The 20,732-nt window shown below is 52.1% G+C and overlaps 1 protein-coding gene across 2 annotated transcripts in view; it reads left to right on the plus strand.

Annotated features, from left to right (window-relative positions):
* LOC146253946 (uncharacterized) overlaps positions 1 to 19,317 on the plus strand; it is a 23,425-nt gene extending 4,108 nt beyond the window's left edge. The window contains exons 2-8 of one of the 2 annotated variants that reach the window (XM_084678903.1): positions 9,652 to 9,703; positions 11,035 to 11,115; positions 12,685 to 12,824; positions 13,175 to 13,280; positions 14,376 to 14,406; positions 16,587 to 16,670; positions 17,417 to 19,317. In XM_084678903.1, the coding sequence (XP_084535029.1) occupies positions 9,659 to 9,703; positions 11,035 to 11,115; positions 12,685 to 12,824; positions 13,175 to 13,280; positions 14,376 to 14,406; positions 16,587 to 16,670; positions 17,417 to 18,426 (1,497 nt within the window). In that variant the 5' untranslated portion in view covers positions 9,652 to 9,658 and the 3' untranslated portion in view covers positions 18,427 to 19,317. The other variant, XM_084678902.1, reaches the window with a different exon arrangement.
* Positions 19,318 to 20,732: the final 1,415 nt, after the last annotated feature.

The following is a 20,732-nucleotide window of genomic DNA, read 5'->3' on the forward strand; positions in this document are numbered from 1 at the left end:
CTTAATGATTGCTTTGTTCTCGTGGCAAAGGGGCCTTTCAGTTCGTGTTATTTCATCTCCTGGAGTCGAGATTGAACTGTCCCTCAACAGGACTCAAACTGACGAGTAGGTCTCCAGGACAAAATCTCTCTCTCTTCCTCGCTCTCCCTTGTCCCACACCTCTGAAGGTCGAGGACGACAGCCTCGGTCTTGTCACCTGACGGCCCCAGCTGGCACTCTGAGGTCAAGGGTGACTTGCAGGTTCAGAGTGCTGCGTTTCAGTCACAGGAAGTGCTCCCCATTCACACGGGCCTCGTCGTTATCCTCACCTTGCCCAGCGAATACGTAGCTGAACCACATCCCCTGGCGGAGCCACGCCCACCTCGACACCGACCCGGCGACCTCATCCCTGCTCCGACCGTCCCGACTTGTGATTGGACGGGATATCCCCGCCTGTGAATCGCCCCGGCGATGTAATGGTGTGATCTCAGTGGAGGGGAAGGAAAGGAGTGAAGGAATGTTGTCTGACAACGGCCACAGCGATTGCTTACTGTCAATCATCTTGTTTGTTTTTCCTTCTGGAGCCGGGTTGTACTGTCTGCGGGATGGGTTAGGGACACATCTGATCAGACAGAGTGTGTTTGTGTGTGTCTGCATGTGGGTATCTGTGTCAGTGTATGTATGTGTGTCTGTGTGTGTGTGTGTGTGTCTGTGTGTTATGTGCGAATGTCAATGTGTGTCTTCCACATCCCACACAGAATAAGAACAAGGATTAAGTGCAATAGAATGGCCAAGTCCTGCCAAATAGGATAAGATCAAACGGTTTGGAGTGGGAAGGAGGACGGTAGGAGTACACACCGTCCTAGCATTGCATAATTCATCGGTGCGTTTCTCGTGTGTGCGCAGTTCAGCAAAGTGTACTTCAGGAGACAGAGTGCATGCCAGCACGTCAGGCCGCAGCTGTGCACGTCTGTGTGCGCGTGATCGCTTCCCCCAGAAAACGGCAGATTCACTTGGCCATCGGGAGTCGTCTTCAAGGGCTGTGTGTTGTGCCCGAGCCTTGCTCCGTCTCCCACTGTCTCTGCTGCCTGGGAGGACCAGGACGTCCACACAGATCCGAGGTCGAAACCTCCAGATTCCTCCTCAGGGAGGCGACGACTGCTTGCCAGGTGACGGCGACGCCCAGGGCCTTGTTAGAGCAGATCAGAAGGTGACATGCTCTGTGGAGGCTGCATGGTGAGCCTGGCAGTGGGAGAGACAAGGGCAGGAGTCTGCCCAGAGACAGTGGGCCTATAGCAGGGCTGCAGTGGGCCTATAGCAGGGCTGCAGTGGGCCTATAGCAGGGCTGCAGTGGGCCTATAGCAGGGCTGCAGTGGGCCTATAGCAGGGCTGCAGTGGGCCTATAGCAGGGCTGCAGTGGGCCTATAGCAGGGCTGCAGTGGGCCTATAGCAGCGCTGCAGTGGGCCTATAGCAGGGCTGCAGTGGGCCTATAGCAGGGTTGCAGTGGGCCTATAGCAGGGCTGCAGTGGGCCTATAGCAGGGCTGCAGTGGGCCTATAGCAGGGCTCTGAGTCAAGGGCTGCAGCCAGCTGAACAACATGGAACTTAGAGAGAGTCAAGTATTAACACAGTGGTGTGTGTGTGTGTGTGTCTTGTAGTCACGGGAGTAGAAGGGAGTCAATCGTGCCATAGAGGAAAAGTTTAGGTTCTCAGGCTAAACACTGTACACAAAAACCCACTCAAACACACACACAAACACACTTAGCACACACACACGCAAACACACACAAACACACACACCGTCTTTAAGTCTAAGGTTCACAGTCTGACCTCAACCACATTTTTACCTGAACTTGAAAACCACTACAGGCCAGACCTGCTAGTTTATATTCCAGTCAATGGAAGTCCAATCAATTTTACTGCCATAATCTTGGACTCAGATGGAGCGATTGAATGGAGCATGATGGAGGTGAGGTAGGCAGTGCAGCACAGGTACTGGGAGTGCCCAGTCTACAGACATGCCCCCTGCCAGGGTTATTAGAGCCTGACTAGCAGAATACTTGCACTCTCTAAAATGTGTATTTTTAGACCACCTGGACTAGCGAGATTAGGGGTATGCTATTCTTTTCAACGCTATGATATCAACTATTCAAAAGGGAAAAAAAAGAGAGGAGGGAGAGAGAGAGGGGAGGGAGGGAAAGAGAGGGAGGGATGGAGAGAGAGGGGAGGGAGGGAAAGAGAGGGGAGGGAGGGAAAGAGAGGGAGGGATGGAGAGAGAGGGGAGGGAGGGAAAGAGAGGGGAGGGAGGGAAAGAGAGGGAGGGATGGAGAGAGAGGGGAGGGAGGGAAAGAGAGGGAGGGATGGAGAGAGAGGGGAGGGAGGGAAAGAGAGGAAGGGATGGAGAGAGAGGGGAGGGAGGGAAAGAGAGGGGAGGGAGGGAAAGAGAGGGAGGGATGGAGAGAGAGGGGAGGGAGGGAAAGAGAGGGAGGGATGGAGAGAGAGGGGAGGGAGGGAAAGAGAGGGGAGGGAGGGAAAGAGAGGGAGGGATGGAGAGAGGGGAGGGAGGGAAAGAGAGGGGAGGGAGGGAAAGAGAGGGAGGGAGGGAGAGAGAGGGAGGGAGGGAAAGAGAGGGAGGGATGGAGAGAGAGGGGAGGGAGGGAAAGAGAGGGAGGGAAACAGAAGGAGAGACGGGGGGAAAGTAAGGGGAAGAGCGAAAAAGAGGGGGTTTCCAATGGCCATGGTGTTTTTTGGACCCTTGTGGTACAGGGTAGTTTAGTCATTCAATAGCCTGGGTCAGCTTGATGCAGCCATTGCCGAGTTCAAGACAGTACAATGTGTCTGCCTGTTTGTTTTGTGTACATGTAGTCATGTGTAGTGTGCGTGTGCTGATTTGATATCCATACAGTGTATATATCATGTTGCTGTATGTGTGAGAATCCAAGGATCTTGACGACAGATGACTCTTATAGGCTGTTCGATCATATACCATTGGAAGATTACTTTCTCTTCCTCTACCTCCTTGCGCTTCTTTCTCTTCTTTGCCACTTTTCACTCTCCTCCACTCTCCTCGTCATCCTCGTCACCCCGCCGCTCCTCTCCTCCTTGTCTCGTCATCTCTCCTTTCCTCTCTCCCCTGTCCTTGTCACCGCTCCTTTCCCCTCCTATCTTCTCCTCTCCTATTAGTGTGATTGGTCGTGGTTGAGTCATGTGTCATGTGACCAATGGGAGGGCGTGAGTGTGAAATCTGGGAAGCGACGGCTCTTTAGTACGGAGGTCGGCCCGAGCGGAGTGATGACATTCAGAGACAGTGTGAAATCCTCTCTCTCTCTCTCTCTCTCTCCCTCTCTCTCTCTCTCTCTCTCTCTCTCTCTCTCTCTCTCTCTCTCTCTCTCTCTCTCTCTCTCTCTCTCTCTCTCTCTCTCTCTCTCTCTCTTACTCTCTCTCTCTCTCTCTCTATCTCTCTCTCTCTCTCTCTTACTCTCTTACTCTCTCTCTCTCTCTCTCTCTCTCTCTCTCTCTCTCTCTCTCTCTCTCTCTCTCTCTCTCTCTTACTCTCTCTCTTTCTCACACACACACACACACACACAGCAAGTTGCCAGCGCCCATCCACAGCAAGTGTAAACAGCTCACTTTGGCTCGGTCCTGGGTCCTGCCTAGTAACCACCTCTCTAGGAACCGTCAGTTCCATCGAGGGTGTGTGTCGCAGTGTGTGGTTGTAGAGGTACACAGGTGTGTGAGTTGATATATATGTGCGTGAGCGTGTCCGTGAGCGTGTGCGAGCGTGCGTGTGAGCGTGCGTGTGAGCGTGTGTGTGTGTGTGTGTGTGAGGGAATGGCTAAAGGTCCCGTATGGCCCAGTCGACAGCCTGCAGGGGCCCTTTCCTCTAACGACCACGAGGATGGTGACAGACCCACTGCGACACGCACGCCAGCCCAGCCGTCTGCGGCCCCGCTCCCCAGCTTTGATCCTGATCGGAGCCAACGAGCAGGGAGCTCCCACTGACCACGTCCTCAGCGAGGGAACACACACACACGTTTACACACACACACACGTTTAACGACAAGAACCAAACTGAGAGGATTCAAATCCCTTTGATCAGTTACATAACTGCTGCATGGTGGATGGGCTGTAATGTGATCATGCAAGACACACACACACACAATCTGTTCACATACACATGCCTGCATTGTGCTCCAGTGTGATTAACTGCAGATAGTTGCCAGGTGATGGGAGATATGATTTCCTAGATTGGAATGTTGTTAGGCCTGGCAGTCTGCATGGGTGAACAGTAGATTGTGTTGTGTGTGTGTGTGTGGGTGCACGTGTGTGTCTCCTGAGTTTGTGTAAGATAGTATGCTTCCTGTGTGTGTGTGTGTGTGTGTGTGTGTGTGTGTATGCCAGTGTGTGAGTGTAAGCCTGTGTGTGTGTGTATGACTGTGTGTTTGCCTGTGTGTGTGGCCCAGGGGAAAGCCCCTGACAGAGAGACCATTGATCAGTGTCTCCCCTGCTCTGCATTGTGGGATCAGTATCAGCAGTGGAGTCTGCCAGTAATGGCTCCTACCCAGAGGATCCTGTCTCCTACCCAGGGAGTCCTCTCTCCTACCCAGGGAGTCCTCTCTCCTACCCAGGGAGTCATCTCTCCTACCCAGAGGATCCTGTCTCCTACCCAGGGAGTCCTCTCTCCTACCCAGGGAGTCCTCTCTCTTACCCAGGGAGTCATCTCTCCTACCCAGGGAGTCCTCTCTCCTACCCAGGGAGTCATCTCTCCTACCCAGGGAGTCCTGTCTCCTACCCCCATCCCTGGACCTTCTTCATCTGTCCTTCCTGATTTATCAGCGATGTTGCCCAGTCTGCACTCCTCATCCACTCCCACGTCTTCTTTTAGTCCTGTTTCCTCCTCTCCTCCATTCTCCCATTCCTCCCTCTCCCATTCCTCCCTCTCCCATTCCTCCCTCTCCCATTCCTCCATCCTCCCATTCCTCCATCCTCCCATTCCTCCCTCTCCCATTCCTCCATCCTCCCATTCCTCCATCCTCCCATTCCTCCCTCTCCCATTCCTCCATCCTCCCATTCCTCCATCCTCCCATTCCTCCATCCTCCCATTCCTCCCTCTCCCATTCCTCCATCCTCCCATTCCTCCATCCTCCCATTCCTCCCTCTCCCATTCCTCCATCCTCCCATTCCTCCATCCTCCCATTCCTCCATCCTCCCATTCCTCCCTCTCCCATTCCTCCCTCTCCCATTCCTCCATCCTCCCATTCCTCCCTCTCTCATTCCTCCCTCTCCCATTCCTCCCTGTCCCATTCCTCCATCTTCCCATTCCTCCCTCTCCCATTCCTCCCTCTCCCATTCCTCCATTCTCCCATTCCTCCATCCTCCCATTCCTCCATCCTCCCATTCCTCCATCCTCCTGCCTGGAGAGGAAGGTTCTGGAAGCGACTGCCGATGTGGCTTTCAAAGAAACGTTTCACATTCCTGTCATACTTGCTGTTGCACTCCCTATATTTTCAGGAATCTAAAACAAACATCCCTCCACTCACACACTGTACTCCATCAAACCAATCTGTTCTTTCACCCAGTAGGGTTGAAGACGGCGGAGGGTCACTTAAGGAAGCAAACACTCAAAGAGAGAGAGAGGGAGAGTGACGGAGAGAACGAGGGGGCGTAAGGAGGAAGCGAGAGAAAAGGAGAGCGAGGGCGCTAGAAAGAGGGAGAGAGGGGGTCACTTTTAGAAGCCCCTGGCCTTAGAGGAGGCAGCGTTCTAGAGTTGAATTATACATCAGGAGCGCACAGCCCTAATCCCGGCTCTTGTACTTGACCGCTTTTAGGGACAGAGTGTCACTTTGTCCCTCCCCTCTCCGCCTCTACCCCTCTCCTCCTCTCCCGTCTTCTCCTCACCCCTCCTCTCCAGCGGGGTCTGAGATGGGCTCGAGGGGACATTTTGTATTTTCTCGGGAGAGAGAACCATTGTATGCGAACCTGAGCAACACCAGCCTGGTCGACCATGAACATATGGAGCCCATCCCCTCCCTGCGAGCCCACCCCCACACCCCCACACCCCCACACCCCCACACCCCCACACCCCCCCCCCCCACACACACACCCCCACACCCCCACTCCCACCCCACACCCCCACTCCCACCCCACACCCCCACACCCCCACACCCCCCCCCCCACACACACACCCCCACACCCCCACTCCCACCCCACACCCCCACACCCCCACACCCCCACACCCCCACACCCCCACACCCCCACACCCCCCCCCCCAAACACCCCCACACCCCCACACCCCCACTCCCACCCCACACCCCCACACCCCCACACCCCCACACCCCCCCCCCAAACACCCCCACACCCCCACACCCCCACTCCCACCCCACACCCCCACACCCCCACACCCCCACACCCCCCCCCAAACACCCCCACACCCCCACACCCCCCCCCACACACACATCCTTCCACATCCCCCCCAACCCTGAAATCCATAGGGGGCTTCAGGGGGAGATCCATTCCAGACCCGTAGACATATTTGGGATTCCACTATGTGTGTGTGTGCGTGTGTGTGTGCGTGTGTGTGTGAGGCTCTACAGCCTCCAGTCCACACAGGGAGACATGGAGGTCCCTGCGGAGCTCAAACATCTGCATCCTGCCTTTTACCCTACTTTCTCTCTCTCAAACACACACACACACACACTTCCTGACCTGATCACTTATACGGGATCATAGAAACTATGCACGTTGATGGAAATGGTGTGTGCTGGTGTTGAATGGTGTGTTTCGGAAAAGCGCTATTTTTAAGATTACTTTACAGCTTTTATTTTGTGTGCACACATTGCAACAGTACAAAGTGTGTCGATTCTGCAACTTACAAATTAAAAGTGAACCCCCCATTCACAGACACAGACATACAAACACACACACACAGTGACTGGAACCCGGATATCCAATCTCTATCGTATCTCCCACTCACCCACACATCTTCACACCTCCTTCACCGTACCTCACTCCCTACCAATGTGCCCAGTTGCACATTTGATGCTAAACACACAAAACAAACGCACACACACACTTTGTGTGTCTCTGTTGAGGGGGAAATCAGTTCAGTATGAGCAGGTACTTTATGTTCTATAAGGGCACTCAACGTTGTGCTGAGTGGTCGAGAGAGGGGGGGGGGGGGGAGAAATCGAAATTGTGGGATAGAGAGCTGGATGGGTGAGGAGAATGAGAGGGAAATAGAGAGAGAATGAGAGAGCGAGGTAAGGACAAAGAGAGAGGGAAAGAGAGGGAGGGAGAGAGAGAGAGGCAGACAGTGCGTGAGTTAGGTGAGGACCGCCCACAGTCCTCTCAGTCTGTCTGGTCCTGGTCCAAGCCTGCATTTAGAGCAAAACTACTCTCTTCAGTGCTCACAGGGATAAGACCAAAGGGAGGTGAGAGAGAGTCCAGGGGCTGAGGAAACAGAAGGTAAAGTGCTCCATTTGTAGCGGTCTTGAGTACAACATGTTTTCTCCTTCTGTCCAGAGGAAAACTTATAGACACAGGTCAGGCCACCTGGTACTCTCTCGCTCTCTCTCACGTGCGCGCTTTTTCTCTCTCTCTTGCTCTTTGGCTCTCTCTTTTTCTCTCTCTCTTTGTCTTTTGTTCTCTCTATCCGCACTTCTATCCCTCCCTCCCTCCCCTTTCTTCTCCAGACGGGCTGATGTGTGCAGCCCTGGTGGGTGTGCATCCTATTAGTGGGTTCCCCCTGAGCCTCCAGGATCTTGTTGGTGTCTGGGAGGCATTAGCTCAACACCAGCCCCCCTCCCGCCCCGCTGCCAGCTAGGGTCACCTCTAGACTACACAAACACACAGACACACACACACACTGAGACCCATACACACATGCACACACAAACACACACTTAGACACGTACGCACATGCACAAACACTCACGCTGAGAAGCACACGCCAACACACGCGCACACACCCAGACACATTCACACACACACACACTCAAACACTCAAACACACTCTGACGCACACACACACAGATACCGGGAGCTTCCCTGGGGGTTGACAGAGCTCTTGTTCTTCTACATGAGCCCCTTCCCTGCCTCTCCATCACCATGACAACCCTCGTTAATCACCGTCCATCCCCTGACCCCCGCCACCACGCTGACTGAGCTCTACACACACACACACACACACACACACACACACCAAGGATACAGTTTAATAGAAGTAGCTGATGCTTACACACACACACTGTGTACAGGCTGAAGTATAGCCACACCACCTCCCTTCACACCTGCGGATATAACATACCCAGTCATACATGCAATATCGATGTCATCACATGAGATCTGAGGTTGAAACAGACACTGCTGAGTGTGTGCGATCCCCCGTTGGGAAGCTCTGTACGGCACAGCCCCAGTCAGTCCTCGGGAATCATTACACCTATCTTAGTGCGAGCCATCACATCTTCAGACTTCAAACAGCAACCCGACGCAGCGCTGACTTTGATGTGATGTGTGACTGACTGACTGTGTGTGTGTGGGTGTGTGTGTGTGTGTGTCGCCGCAGTTGCTCGGAGGGTCCCTGGAGTTTGACTCCAAACCAGCCCAGTGTTCTGAAGGGAGTCACAGCGCCTGTCAGTGTCGTGTCTGATGTGAGGGCTGGGACGGCTGGGAAGGCTGTCTTGTCTAATCCCTGTGGCTGCGTGGGGGGGGGGGGGGGGGGCGGAAGGCAGCGGGTAGAATGGCGCTGGAGCACAAAACAGCATGGGATGGGTGCAGTCATGGGAGAGGAGGAGAGGAGAGGAAGGGGGAGGAGGAGGATGGGATGAGAGGAGGGGAGGATGAGAGGAGGATGAGTGGAGGAGAAGGGGAAGATGAGGAGAGGAGGGGAAGAGGAGAGGAGGAGGGGCGAGGAGGATGAGTGGAGGAGAAGGGAAAGATGAAAGGAGGAGGGGAAGTGAACCTACAGTTGGTTATCCTCGACTGTAACCTCCCACACATTCTCCAGTTTCTGTGTTACCTCTCATCACTCCCACGCGTTGCCCCTCATCCTGTGAGTGTGCGTGTCAGTATGTGGGGGTGTGTGTGTGCGTGCATGTGTCAATCTGTGTGTGTGTGTGTGTGTGTGGCTTTGGAAATCAATCCTTCTTTTAGTAGACTCATTATTTTCGCCATGCAACAACATGACAACATCAAACCGATTCTTTTTATCAGTCCCTATCCCCTCTTCAGCCCTCCTCTCCTCCTCTCTCTTCTCCTCTCCCATTTAGCTTTTTGGAAACATAGCCAGAGATCCTCTCAGTAACAGGAAAGAACAGGCAACACCCGTGCGTGTGTGTGCGTGTGATTAACTGGTGTTGTTTTATTATCTGTGACCACCACAACCCAAAGGGACACTAGATATCAGCTGCAGCTGGTCTTCTGTGACAGAACTCTGGAAGGCTTTGAAGTGTGACTGAAACATGTCCCCTAGCAATAGATCCCTTCGGAATATAAAATGAAGATATTCACGTCATGCTTTTTCTACATGTGCCAATTTCGGGCCTCCACTTTACAAGGTTGTTTCCGAAGCCAGACGACACAGGACTACAAAACCCAGAACTGCACATGCCCGTGAAACTACAGTTAACCAAAACGACACCCTTCCACAACCATCTCTTTCCCTCTGTTTTGCAGGACCAAGATGGACGAGGCAGAGAAGTATCAACAAAGGCTCCAAGCAATAGCCGTGAGTTTCTGTACAGAGAATGATACCCTTTTCTCGGTCTCCTTCACCCAAACCTTGCATCAAAACGTTTTGTGATCAAACTATCTTGTCGACGACACGACCCTGGTCATGTCATGGCCACGGTCAGGGTGGACAGTCCAGTGAGTGTAACTGAGAGGGATCGAGCCTGAGCCAGCAGAGTAGCCAATGGGCTGTAAGGCATTAAGGCCAATGAGCGTTGATCTGGAAGGACAAGAATGTGGATCCCTCAAGCTCACAGGAGGCAAAGGTCAAGTGTGTGAGGAGCGAGATGACAGACACACACGCTTAGTGGACCTTCCTCCCACACACACACACACACACAGACTCACACACTTTCGCTCTCACACACACACACAAATACACCTCCACACTTACACAAACATTCACACGTAATACACCTCCCCACCTAAGCGCACACACACACGCACACAACCTCCTGTTGCCTCCTGTCTCTTTTCCTACTGTCGTAATGATTATGAACGATCCTGGGGACTGAGTTAGCACTGTTGAATCGTCTACCAGAGAGTGGGTCCTTAGAGGAGGTGATTGAGTTAGGTTAGAGCGAGCTGTTGATTGAATTCAGATCTAAATGAACCATCCTGTTATGCGTAATCGAATTGTATTTGCTGTTAAGAGGAGTCACACAGGTGGACTGCTTCAGACGTTGGGGTCAGACAATTGAGAGGTGGTGGCCTTTTAGCTAGATTAGGAAGATGTGTGTGTGTGTGTGTGTGTGTGTGTGTGTGTGTGTGTGCGTGTGTGGTTCCAAACCCACATGCCCACCCTAGACCCGCCTCTTCTCTCTCCGTTTCTCAACTTAAACCTTTGACCCCTGGAAAGATGACAGACAGAACCCAGGTCAGCAGTGATAAGGCTCCTCAACTGCATTTAACACTAACAATAAAGCCATGACTATCGTTACGGTCAGCATGCTGCTCCTGTTATCTCCCACGCCAGCATCCTATAGACTGTACTGTATCTGCATCCAGGGTGACATTTACAGGGCCTAAACTGAGTTGCTTTATTGCTTTATCACAGTAAGTGACTACAGTATGTGTAAAACGGACAGTTAACTTAGAGTTAATATTTCACTTTTACTGTAGTTTATAGTGTACAGTCATGTCAGCGGCGATGACGACCTGTGAGCTGCAAATATCATGACCGCGCTGTCATGCTGGTGGAAACAGGAAACGCACGTTGAGCTTTGAGGATGTTCAAAATGTCTCTCCTTCCCTCTTCTCTTCTCTCTCGTCTTTTCTCTCCTCTTCTCTCTTCTCTTCTCTCTCCTTTGCAAATCTCTCTCTCGCCAGGAGAAGCGTCGCCAGCAGGAGGAGGAGGAGAGAGCGAAGAGGGAGATGGAGGAAGAGTCGCTGAAGCTGGCACAGCTCAAGGTCCGACCGGACGCGCACTCTTCACGTCCTTTCTCTCTCCCGCACTCGCTCGTTTCCCACACACAAGCTCCCGTTCACACTCTCGTACACGCGTACACACACAGACACAAATACTCGGTGTTTCTCTGTCTCTCTCGCTCGCTCTCTTTCTCTCACACACACGCACGCACGCACACACACGCACACAGGCTCACATGCTTCAGGGTGGGGTTCTCCTATGACATAATAACTCAATTAACCTTCCTCAGCAACGCTGAAAACATCCCAAGGCCCTCAGCCTCCCATTGTAGTCAACACTAACTCGGCCCCAGCACCACCCGAGAGAGAGAGGGGAGCGCTGTGCCCAGCTCAGGTCTGGGATATGAACTTCCTCTTCTTCTTCTATGGTTAAATAGCCTGTAGAGGTCATGGCTTAGTGTCTGCCTTGAAACTATCGGTGAGAGAGAGACAGATAGAGGGAGAGAGGGGGAGAAAGAGCGAGAAAGAGAGAGAGAGAGGGAGAGAGAGAGAGAGAGAGAGAGAGAGAAAGAGAGAGAGAGAGAGAGAGAGGGAGGGAGGGAGGGAGGGAGGGAGGGGAGGAGGGAGGGAGGGAGGGAGGGAGGGAGGGAGGGAGGGAGGGAGGGAGGGAGGGAGGGAGGGAGGGAGGGAGGGAGGGAGGGAGGGAGGGAGGGAGGGAGGGAGAGGGAGAGGGAGAGGGAGAGGGAGAGATGGAGGGAAGCAAAGAGGAGAGGAGAGTGACAAGGCGGCTGCAGAGGGGTGAGTCAGAGGGGAGGGGACGCGAGGAGAACTCTCTGACACCATGTAACAAGCATGCAGTGCTCGTACACTGTAAGTAACCCTCAGCCTCACTAGGCCGTCACATACGATATGATCCATGTTGATGCCCAGCCAGCCAACCTCCCTGTAACTCATTCCCACAAACTGTAACTCATCCTGTCCTCCCCAAAGGAGAGAGCCCATGCCCGAGGCTAGGCTAGGTTAGGTTAGTTTAGGCTAGGCTAGGCTAGGCTAGGCTAGGCTAAGCTAAGCTAGGTTAGGTGTGGATCCTACAGTCCACGCCGTGTCCATGGCCGGGCAGGACGGCAACGTGTTTGTCAGACCGTGAATGCCTGTCAGGGGGTGGATCCATGCAGCGGTTCTCCCAGGAGAGGCTCTCTGGCTCTGCCGCAGACACGGTGGGAAGGCTGTCTTCTGTTTGTCACATTCAGTCACTCAGCCTCCTGCCAGTGTCTAATGACGGGGCACAACTGAACCCTCACTGATCAGACACACACATACTCACACACACAACCACCACCCTGGGACCAGGATGTCAGGGGCCCTGGGGTCTGTGGAGGGAGGCCCTCCAGGGGGTCGCAGTTTCCTTGACAGAGAGGCAGGATCAGGCAACTGGGCCTCCCCGAGGCTGCGGTCTCCCTGGGCTGCCGATCCAAAATGGCTGACTCCTCTGGCCACAACCGTCACTACTGTTTGAAGCGTGCTGTAACAGAAGAATCCCTGAGTGTGCGTGCGTGGGTCTGACTTTCTCTCGTTTTCTCTCATTCCACCCATCTCTTTTGTGTTTTTCAGAGGAAGTCCTTGCGGGACCAGTGGCTCATGGAAAAAGCCTCAGCCCCAGCCCCAGCCTCAGCCCCAGCCCCAGCCCCAGCCTCAGCCCCAGCCCCAGCCTCAGCCCCAGCAGATAACACTGGGCCCCAGGACAAAACCGAGTGAGAGACACACTTACAGTCATGCACATACCCAAGCACATGATTTCCACAAGCCCATTTCACATGAAACATGCACACGCACATACATGCAAACCCACACACACACACACACACACACACACACACACACACACACACACACTGACTCACATCCCTCACCATGCCCACTGGCTGGAGTTGGGATTGCTTCTGTTATGTAAAACACATGCTGCTGAATCTGACACTGCCCTGGAACCCAGAATGGACCCTACCTGCTACAGTTATGTTATGGGCCACTGTGTGAGTGTGCGTGTCGATGTGCATGCATGTGTGTGTGGTCAGTCACCAGTCTGTTTTATATCCATCCACAGGTCAACTGAAGAACGGGAAGGGTCAGAGGTCAAAGGAGAGGGGGAAGACCAGCAGAGAGTATCATCCAACTGTATAGATACCAGCATGAACCACAACCCCAGTCAGGTTAGCCCTCTCTTATAAAAACAGATCATAGGAGCGGTTCATAAGTCATAATAAAAGCGAGTCATAATAGGTAGTGCAGGTTGAGTGTACATTTTTGAAAATAACATTGCTATAGGAACGCAGCACAAACGACAACATTGAGTTTGGCCATTGGCGAAAGCCAAACTGTTTACAGTTATAGCAGAAGATTCAGCTGATCTACAAAGACACATCAACAACAGACGTTTTTGTGATCAAGGGGTCACCGCACGTTAACAACGCCCCCCGTGGTGACAGACCTTCTCATCTTCAAAGAAAGAAGAGGGGAATTCCACCCTGAGTCCCGGATCTCCAGAGAGCTATCCCTGACTCAGCAGACACACAGCGAGGAAGAGACAAAGTAACGGTTTTCCCCGAGGCTTAGTTCAGTTTTGAAGGAGGTTTTGTTGAACTTATCGTTCGCTTTGGGGTCACTAACCTTGCAAGACAGTTGGTATTTATCTACAACACATGCTCTACGCTGAACTTTGGGACATTCCGCGACGTTCTCTTCTATGGAGAAGTCAGGACTGCTCTGTCATTGACCCCATTTTACTGTAGAGAAGTGTGCAGTACCTCTCTTTGCACTCTGACTCCCGCTAGCGGGAAACAGCACTTGAACTTTGAACATTCAGTAAAAGGCCCCACTCTGGGTCCATATTTAGCTGCAGCCAACACCGTCTAGAACCGGGCGCGGCAGGGGGCGGTTGAAATTATTGGTGGGTACTCGACCGGAGGCTAGCGTGCGAGGAGCCACACTTCAGCCATGATTACTGTGAAATATTTATGACAGGAAGAAAGAACGCGGGAGCTGGTGGAGGTCGACGTGCACAAGCTCTCACAGTCTGTAGGTAGTCAGGTGGCTGAACGGTGAGGGAATCGGGCTGGTAATCTGAAGGTCGCCAGTTCGATTCCCGGCTGAGCCAAAATGACGTCCTTGGTCAAGGGGGGAATGTCCCTGTACTTACTGTAAGTCGCTCTGGATAAGAGCGTCTGCTAAATGAAAAAAATGTAAAATGGGAATATGGGGTTTGGCTGACTCGGGGTACCACCTCAAATGTTTCTCTGCCCCCCTAGGTTGACACGGAGGAGGAAGTGATGCGGCAAGGTAAGTGTCTGTGTCTCGGGTGTGTTTCCAATAGGACCGTCCTTTCGTTGTGTCCTTGGTCAGTCCCCTTCTCTGATGTCTCTCCGTCCATCTTGGGCTCTGTGGGAGGAAGGCTGTCTGGCCGTCAGAACAGAGACACGGCTGTCACGTTTGAATTGCCTTCACGCGACTCCGACACATTTACATCTAGTCATTTAGCAGACGCTCTTATCCATAGCGACTTGCAGTAAGTACAGGGACATTCCCCCCGAGGCAAGTAGGGTGAAGTGCCTTGCCCAAGGACACAACGTCATTTGGCACGGCATGGAACGGAATCGATCCGGCAACCTTCTGATTACGAGCCCAACTCCCTCACTGCTCAGCCATCTGACTCCCCATCGCGTCACCAGAAGGTGCCGGAAGGAGAGCCCTCCCCACACACACACGCGCAATCCATTAGTGTAGTTGTAGTGAAGGTATGAAATATTTATTTGATACAACCTTCATTACTTCTCTACCACCACCCCCACCCCCCACACACACATTAACACACGCACACACACACACTCGCACTCTTTTACCCCAGGTGCGAAACTTAAAAGTTTTGGCCTGTCTTCACCCCATCTCTTAATGGTAGTCTCTCCTGTGGTAAGCGTGTGTGTATGTGTGTTAGGCTGTACGGTGTCCTGTAGGCTGTGCGATGTATCTAAACATCTGTCTGCCTGTCTGTTAGAAAAGTTAAAGATGTAACTGTTATCCTGTATAAGAATGATTCTGTGTTCAGCATTTCTTGTGTCCAAAGTGAGGCCTAACCCCAAATCTAAACTTTGGATAACACTAGGCTTACGTAAACAAGGGGACCTGGGCTTGACCACTATCTTTCTGGCGAGGCCATGAAGGAGTTTGTTAAGCTTACAGGGGTCAAAGAGCGCACACATGCACACACTCAAACACGCACACACTCAAACACACGCGTGCCAGGTCTATGCAAGGGAGCCAATGAAAAAAGAGCCATGGGATATTTGCATGCCTTTGTTTTAGCCAATAACAGTCAAGAGCGGTTCTGTAAATAGCTTGCTAGCACAACATGCTAGCAGACAAACTTATAGCACAATGACGTGTGATGTTTTGTCTCCTTGCGGCCGCAAGTAATAAAGCTTTCTCAAACTTGTTCACTGATTGACTGTGCAATGCTTGATAGATAAATATTCCTGACACTGTATTCCTATCTGCCTGTATAACTGACTGTCTGTCTGGTTGTCTGACTGACTGTCTGTCTGGTTTTCTGACTGTCTGACTGGTTGTCTGATTGTCTGTCTGTCTGGTTGTCTGACTGTCAGATTGTCTGCCTGGTTGTCTGACTGTCTGTCTGGTTGTCTGACTGTGTGACTGTCTGTCTGTCTGTGTGGTTGTCTGATTGTCTGACTGTCTGTTTGTCTGACTGTCTGTCTGGTTGTCTGTCTGTCTGGTTGTCTGACTGTCTGTCTGACTGTGTGGTTGTCTGATTGTCTGACTGTCTGTTTGTCTGACTGTCTGTCTGGTTGTCTGTCTGTCTGGTTGTCTGACTGTCTGTCTGTCTGGTTGTCTGACTGTAGATTGTCTGCCTGGTTGTCTGACTGTCTGTCTGGTTGTCTGACTGTGTGACTGTGTGGCTGTCTGACTGTCTGGTTGTCTGGCTGTCTGACTGTCTGGTTGTCTGACTGTTTGGTTGTCTGACTGTCTCACTGTCCGTCTGTCTGACTGTCTGTCTGACTGTCTCACTGTCTGTCTGTCTGTCGGTCTGTCTCACTGTCTGTCTGGTTTTCTGACTGTCTCACTGTCTGTCTGTCTGTCTGTCGGTCTGTCTCACTGTCTGTCTGGTTGTCTGACTGTCTCACTGTCCGTCTGTCAGACTGTCTGTCTGACTGTCTCACTGTCTGTCTGTCTGTCTGTCTGTCGGTCTGTCTCACTGTCTGTCTGGTTTTCTGACTGTCTCACTGTCTGTCTGTCTGTCGGTCTGTCTCACTGTCTGTCTGGTTGTCTGACTGTCTCACTGTCCGTCTGTCAGACTGTCTGTCTGACTGTCTGTCTGTCTGACTGTCTGTCTGTCTGTCTGACTGTCTGTCTCACTGTCTGTCTGTCTGTCTCACTGTCTGACTGTCTGTCTGACTGTCTCACTGACTGTCTGTCTGACTGTCTCACTGTCTGTCTGTCCTCTGCAGTGATGAGAGCAGCTGAGAGTCACCTCCCCTGGTCGATGACATCACAGATGATGTTCCAAGAAAACGGACAGGATGACCGATCAGGTGACACCAGGGTTCGGCCATGGGAACATGGCTTTTACTGAAAAGGATGCTTGTATCCCAGGTCTAAGGTGCTTCACACACTGAGTTACGCTATTGGATACTACACCTGCTTTACCCAAGCTCCATGTTTGGCTTGTGCCTGGGAGGAGTGGTGTGTGTGTGTGTGTGTGTGTGTGTAGTGAGGGCATACACACATGTCCTCCTGATTCTGGGTCGTACCTCAAGGCCACAGCCTAACCAAGTTTCAGGATGGAGAGGCTGGAGCAGAAATGTGCACGCACACTCGTGCACACACACACGGCTAGCTAAATTTAGCCCTCTTTGTCATATCTTCTGGTTAATGTTTGATGCATGCCAGGGAGCTAGAGGAATAGAGGGGTAGTGGTCCGTGCACTCTGAGCCCCAGCTGTGTGGTGTACTGAAGGCTGTGTTGGACCACAGTAACCCAACAAGCCTCCGACTTTCTCCCAAAACACTCACCCTCTCCACCTTCGCCTAATGCAGACATTGCCTTGAGGGTGAAGTGGGTCTACAAAGGTCACATCCCAGTTTTGTACTTGAAATCCTAGTTCTGCTCTTTATACATTATGAAATATTTGTTATTTCCCAAAGCGACATTTCATTTTCTGAAGGATTATATATACATATATTCACAGTATATATCTTATTATTGTGTTGTTATTTGTTATTTCCTAACGTGACATTTCATTTCCCCCCTGCCCCCCCCCCCCCCCCCGGTGTTGCAGTGCTGGGTATGGTGGCCGTGCAAGTGGAGAGAGACCCCCGAACCGGAGCCACCACCATCCGGTCAGTGGCCCCCGTGCCCGCGGCCGGCGTGCCCGCGGGCGCCACGGTCTTCGACGACGGCAGGAAGCGCGTCCTGGCCCTGGGGGGTGCGGGAGGGGCGCAGCCCTCGGCCGAGGAGCTGGACCAGGTCCTGAGCGCCCTGGACGGCGTGGGGATGCAGATGGTGCTGGGGGAGGCGAGCGCCCCACCGCGGGGGGGACAGAGGGACGACGATGGCGGGCCGGAGGGGGAGGAGGGGGACGCCCCCTGCGATCCCACCCAGGAGGCTTTGTGGCGGGAGGGCCCGGCGGAGAACGACGAGAGCCTGAGCAGCTACGAGAACCCGGAGGTGGAGGTGGAGATTGAGGCATGTTACGAGAGCGGAGGGGAGGACGACGAGGACTACGGAGGGAGGTGCGAGGAGGGCGGACCGGGCGGCGGGTGGTCGAACCAGGAGGAAGCGGCGGGTGGAGACGACGGGGGGGTGTACGGGATGGAGGACGGCCCGGTCACGCTCACCTTCCTGGGCTACACGGACGCGGCGGAGGCCGGCCAGAGCCTGGGCCACGAGGACCGCGGAGGGCTGCTGACGGTGGAGCGAGTGATCATCTCAGACGAGGAGGAGGTGGAGGAGACCAGCCCCGCCCAGGATGACTCCGCCCCCGGGGCGCCAGCGAGAAGGGGAGAGGCAGGTGGAGAGAGGGAGGAAGAGAGGGAAGCATCCCCTCTGAGCCGGGAGAGGGGAGGAGGAGGAGAGCCAGAAGAGGGGTTGGCGAAAGAGGGTCAGAAGAATGAAGTGTTCCAGGACGTGGCCCTGGATGGGGCCACGGTCGGGGCCCAGAGGAGGGAGACGGGGCAGGGGGCTGAGCTGCACCCTCTAGTGGCCCCTGCTCAAGCCCCGCCCAGCAGAGCGGAGGGAGAGGGGATACCCCCCAAACGCAAAACCTGTCAGTGCTGCTCTGTCATGTGAGCTGAGACTGGGAACAATCACTATCCATCTCTTGATCATGCTTCTCTAAGCTTTTTAGCGTTTCAGTACTTATTTTTTCTTTCATTTGGTTTTCGAAATCTAAATTCCAAACTATATTTCCAAAAGGTTGCCCCCGCCCCACCACCACCACCACCACCACCACCATGCCTTATGACATGAAGACCTCACTGTTTTCAAGTCCTCATTCAAACGGACTTCTGGTTGACTGTTACAAAACACTTTCGCCACCTGGTGGTAACATTGGGGAAATGCAGGTACATGCTCAAAACTTCAGTCTCAAGCTCCTGCTTGTCAAGGAACTGGGTGTACCAGACGAAACACAGCGCCCTCTACAGTTTGTTTAAAAGACTGAAAAAGAAGAAATGCTGATTTTATGACACAAAAAAAGTAATCTTACCAGTGCCTGAGGTGCCAAATGTAATTTTAGCAGCAACTAACTCCTATCATTTTCGAAATTAACTTTAGTTATTAATAATCATACATTTTTATTCCAATGACGGTAAAACCATTAAAGTTCTACTTTTCTTTGAGATCTCCATAATGACCAATACAATGTGATTAAGAAATTGTGGTATTTATATATTATTTGAGTTTGTGTGTGTGTGTGAGAGAGAGAGAGAGAGAGAGAGAGAGAGAGAGAGAGAGAGAGAGAGAGAGAGAAAGAGAGAGAGAGAGAGAGAGAGAGAGAGAGAGAGAGAGAGAGAGAGAGAGAGAGAGAGGTAGACACAGACAGACAGACAGACATTCAGAGGGTATATAGAGATCAAATCTTGATTCGGGAGGTTAAACAAATGTGCATACGTTTATCCCACTGGATGAGAAACAGGAAACCTTGTTTGATTACATAAAACTCAAAGCATATGAAATGTTTACCTTTGCTTTTGTCTCTAATCTGTTCATCAGCAGCGGTAGCCTAGCCTACTAGCCTAGCGGTTCTCTCTAGCACAGCTTTCATGACCTTTAAGATGACAGCCTTTTCTTAGCCTTTTTACAGAGTAACAGTGTTTTCTTGGCAGTCCGGGAGATTAGGCTCAATGCGCATGACCAAACCAGAAAGGGCATGGCGTCCCAAAGTGTATTCAATCCGTGCCTCAGGTGAGTGAGTGTGTATCACCCACACCTACCAGTAGTCAGGTGTCACACATACCTAAGCAGCTTGGCATCATCACCTAAATCTAATATTCACACTTGGAACCCGAACACAACTGACCCTGCTCCAGCTGAGCAGCACTGGCACAGTCTCGACACAGCCAGAAGGTGGGTAACCCTCTTTTTCTTGCAGTCTCTTCCTTCCTCTTCTCAGTTTGTTGGAGCCGTTGACGATTGGGACATTGGCAGCACCCTCGGTGGACTGAGGGCATACATGGAAACATGCATATGTTCCGGAAATCCCGCGTGATAGAATCGACGTGATGCGGGAAATGCTTTGCGACGCACATGCCTTGTTATACTGCTGACCCAGCTCTCTAGGCCTACTAGTGACCCAAAGTAAGGTTTGAAATACATATTTATAATTGTGGAGCAAACAAAAATCGTTTCAAATGACAACCCCGGTGAAAAGCTAGAGCTAAACATGTTGTTGTTGATGAAATATCCTGACGCAAACATTAGCTTGTTTACCTGCAACAACATGCACTACTAACGATTAAATTGAGGGGGGAAAACTCTAATCTCATTAAACCGTTAACACTGTATATTGTGTTACCACCAGGGGTGTGTGGCTAATCTGCGTAAGTAGAATGCCTGTAAGCCCTGGGGTGTAAATATAGACATATTAAACCTGGCCTGAGGAGACTGTGCTGACACGGCACACTGAAGCCACAGGACAGGATTCCCTTTCCGGTGACAGACTGTGCCAACGTGCCAGTAGTACGACATCAGGTCACCCTCGGTCACCTTGACGTAACCATGGGAATATCCACGACAACGTTCTCGCAACGTTGAATTAGCCTTTTTCTGTGTTTTGAAAAAAAACAACCTGATAAATAAATGTGAGATGGTCATGTGCTAAGAATGCATTGTTGTACAATTCTATCAAATGTGCTTCAAAGCTAAAAATATATATATTTCGGACTCGTCACCAGTATCAGTCTGGTCAGGAAATAGTCAGCACTCCTGCAGTCCTCCACTATGAACCGTCTGTTTCAAGCCTTCTGATAAGGCCACAGGTCAAGTGGTCAGTCTGACTCCACAGCTTCTGCCTGAGAAAAAGAATACATCTCTCGTGTAAACAGATTTTTGCATGGTCGGTATTTGAAGTACGTTACAGCGCTATAGCTTTAAGA

Source organism: Hypomesus nipponensis, chromosome 17 (assembly GCF_054491055.1).
Source record: "Hypomesus nipponensis isolate SF chromosome 17, ASM5449105v1, whole genome shotgun sequence".
Taxonomy (NCBI): Eukaryota; Metazoa; Chordata; class Actinopteri; order Osmeriformes; family Osmeridae; genus Hypomesus; species Hypomesus nipponensis.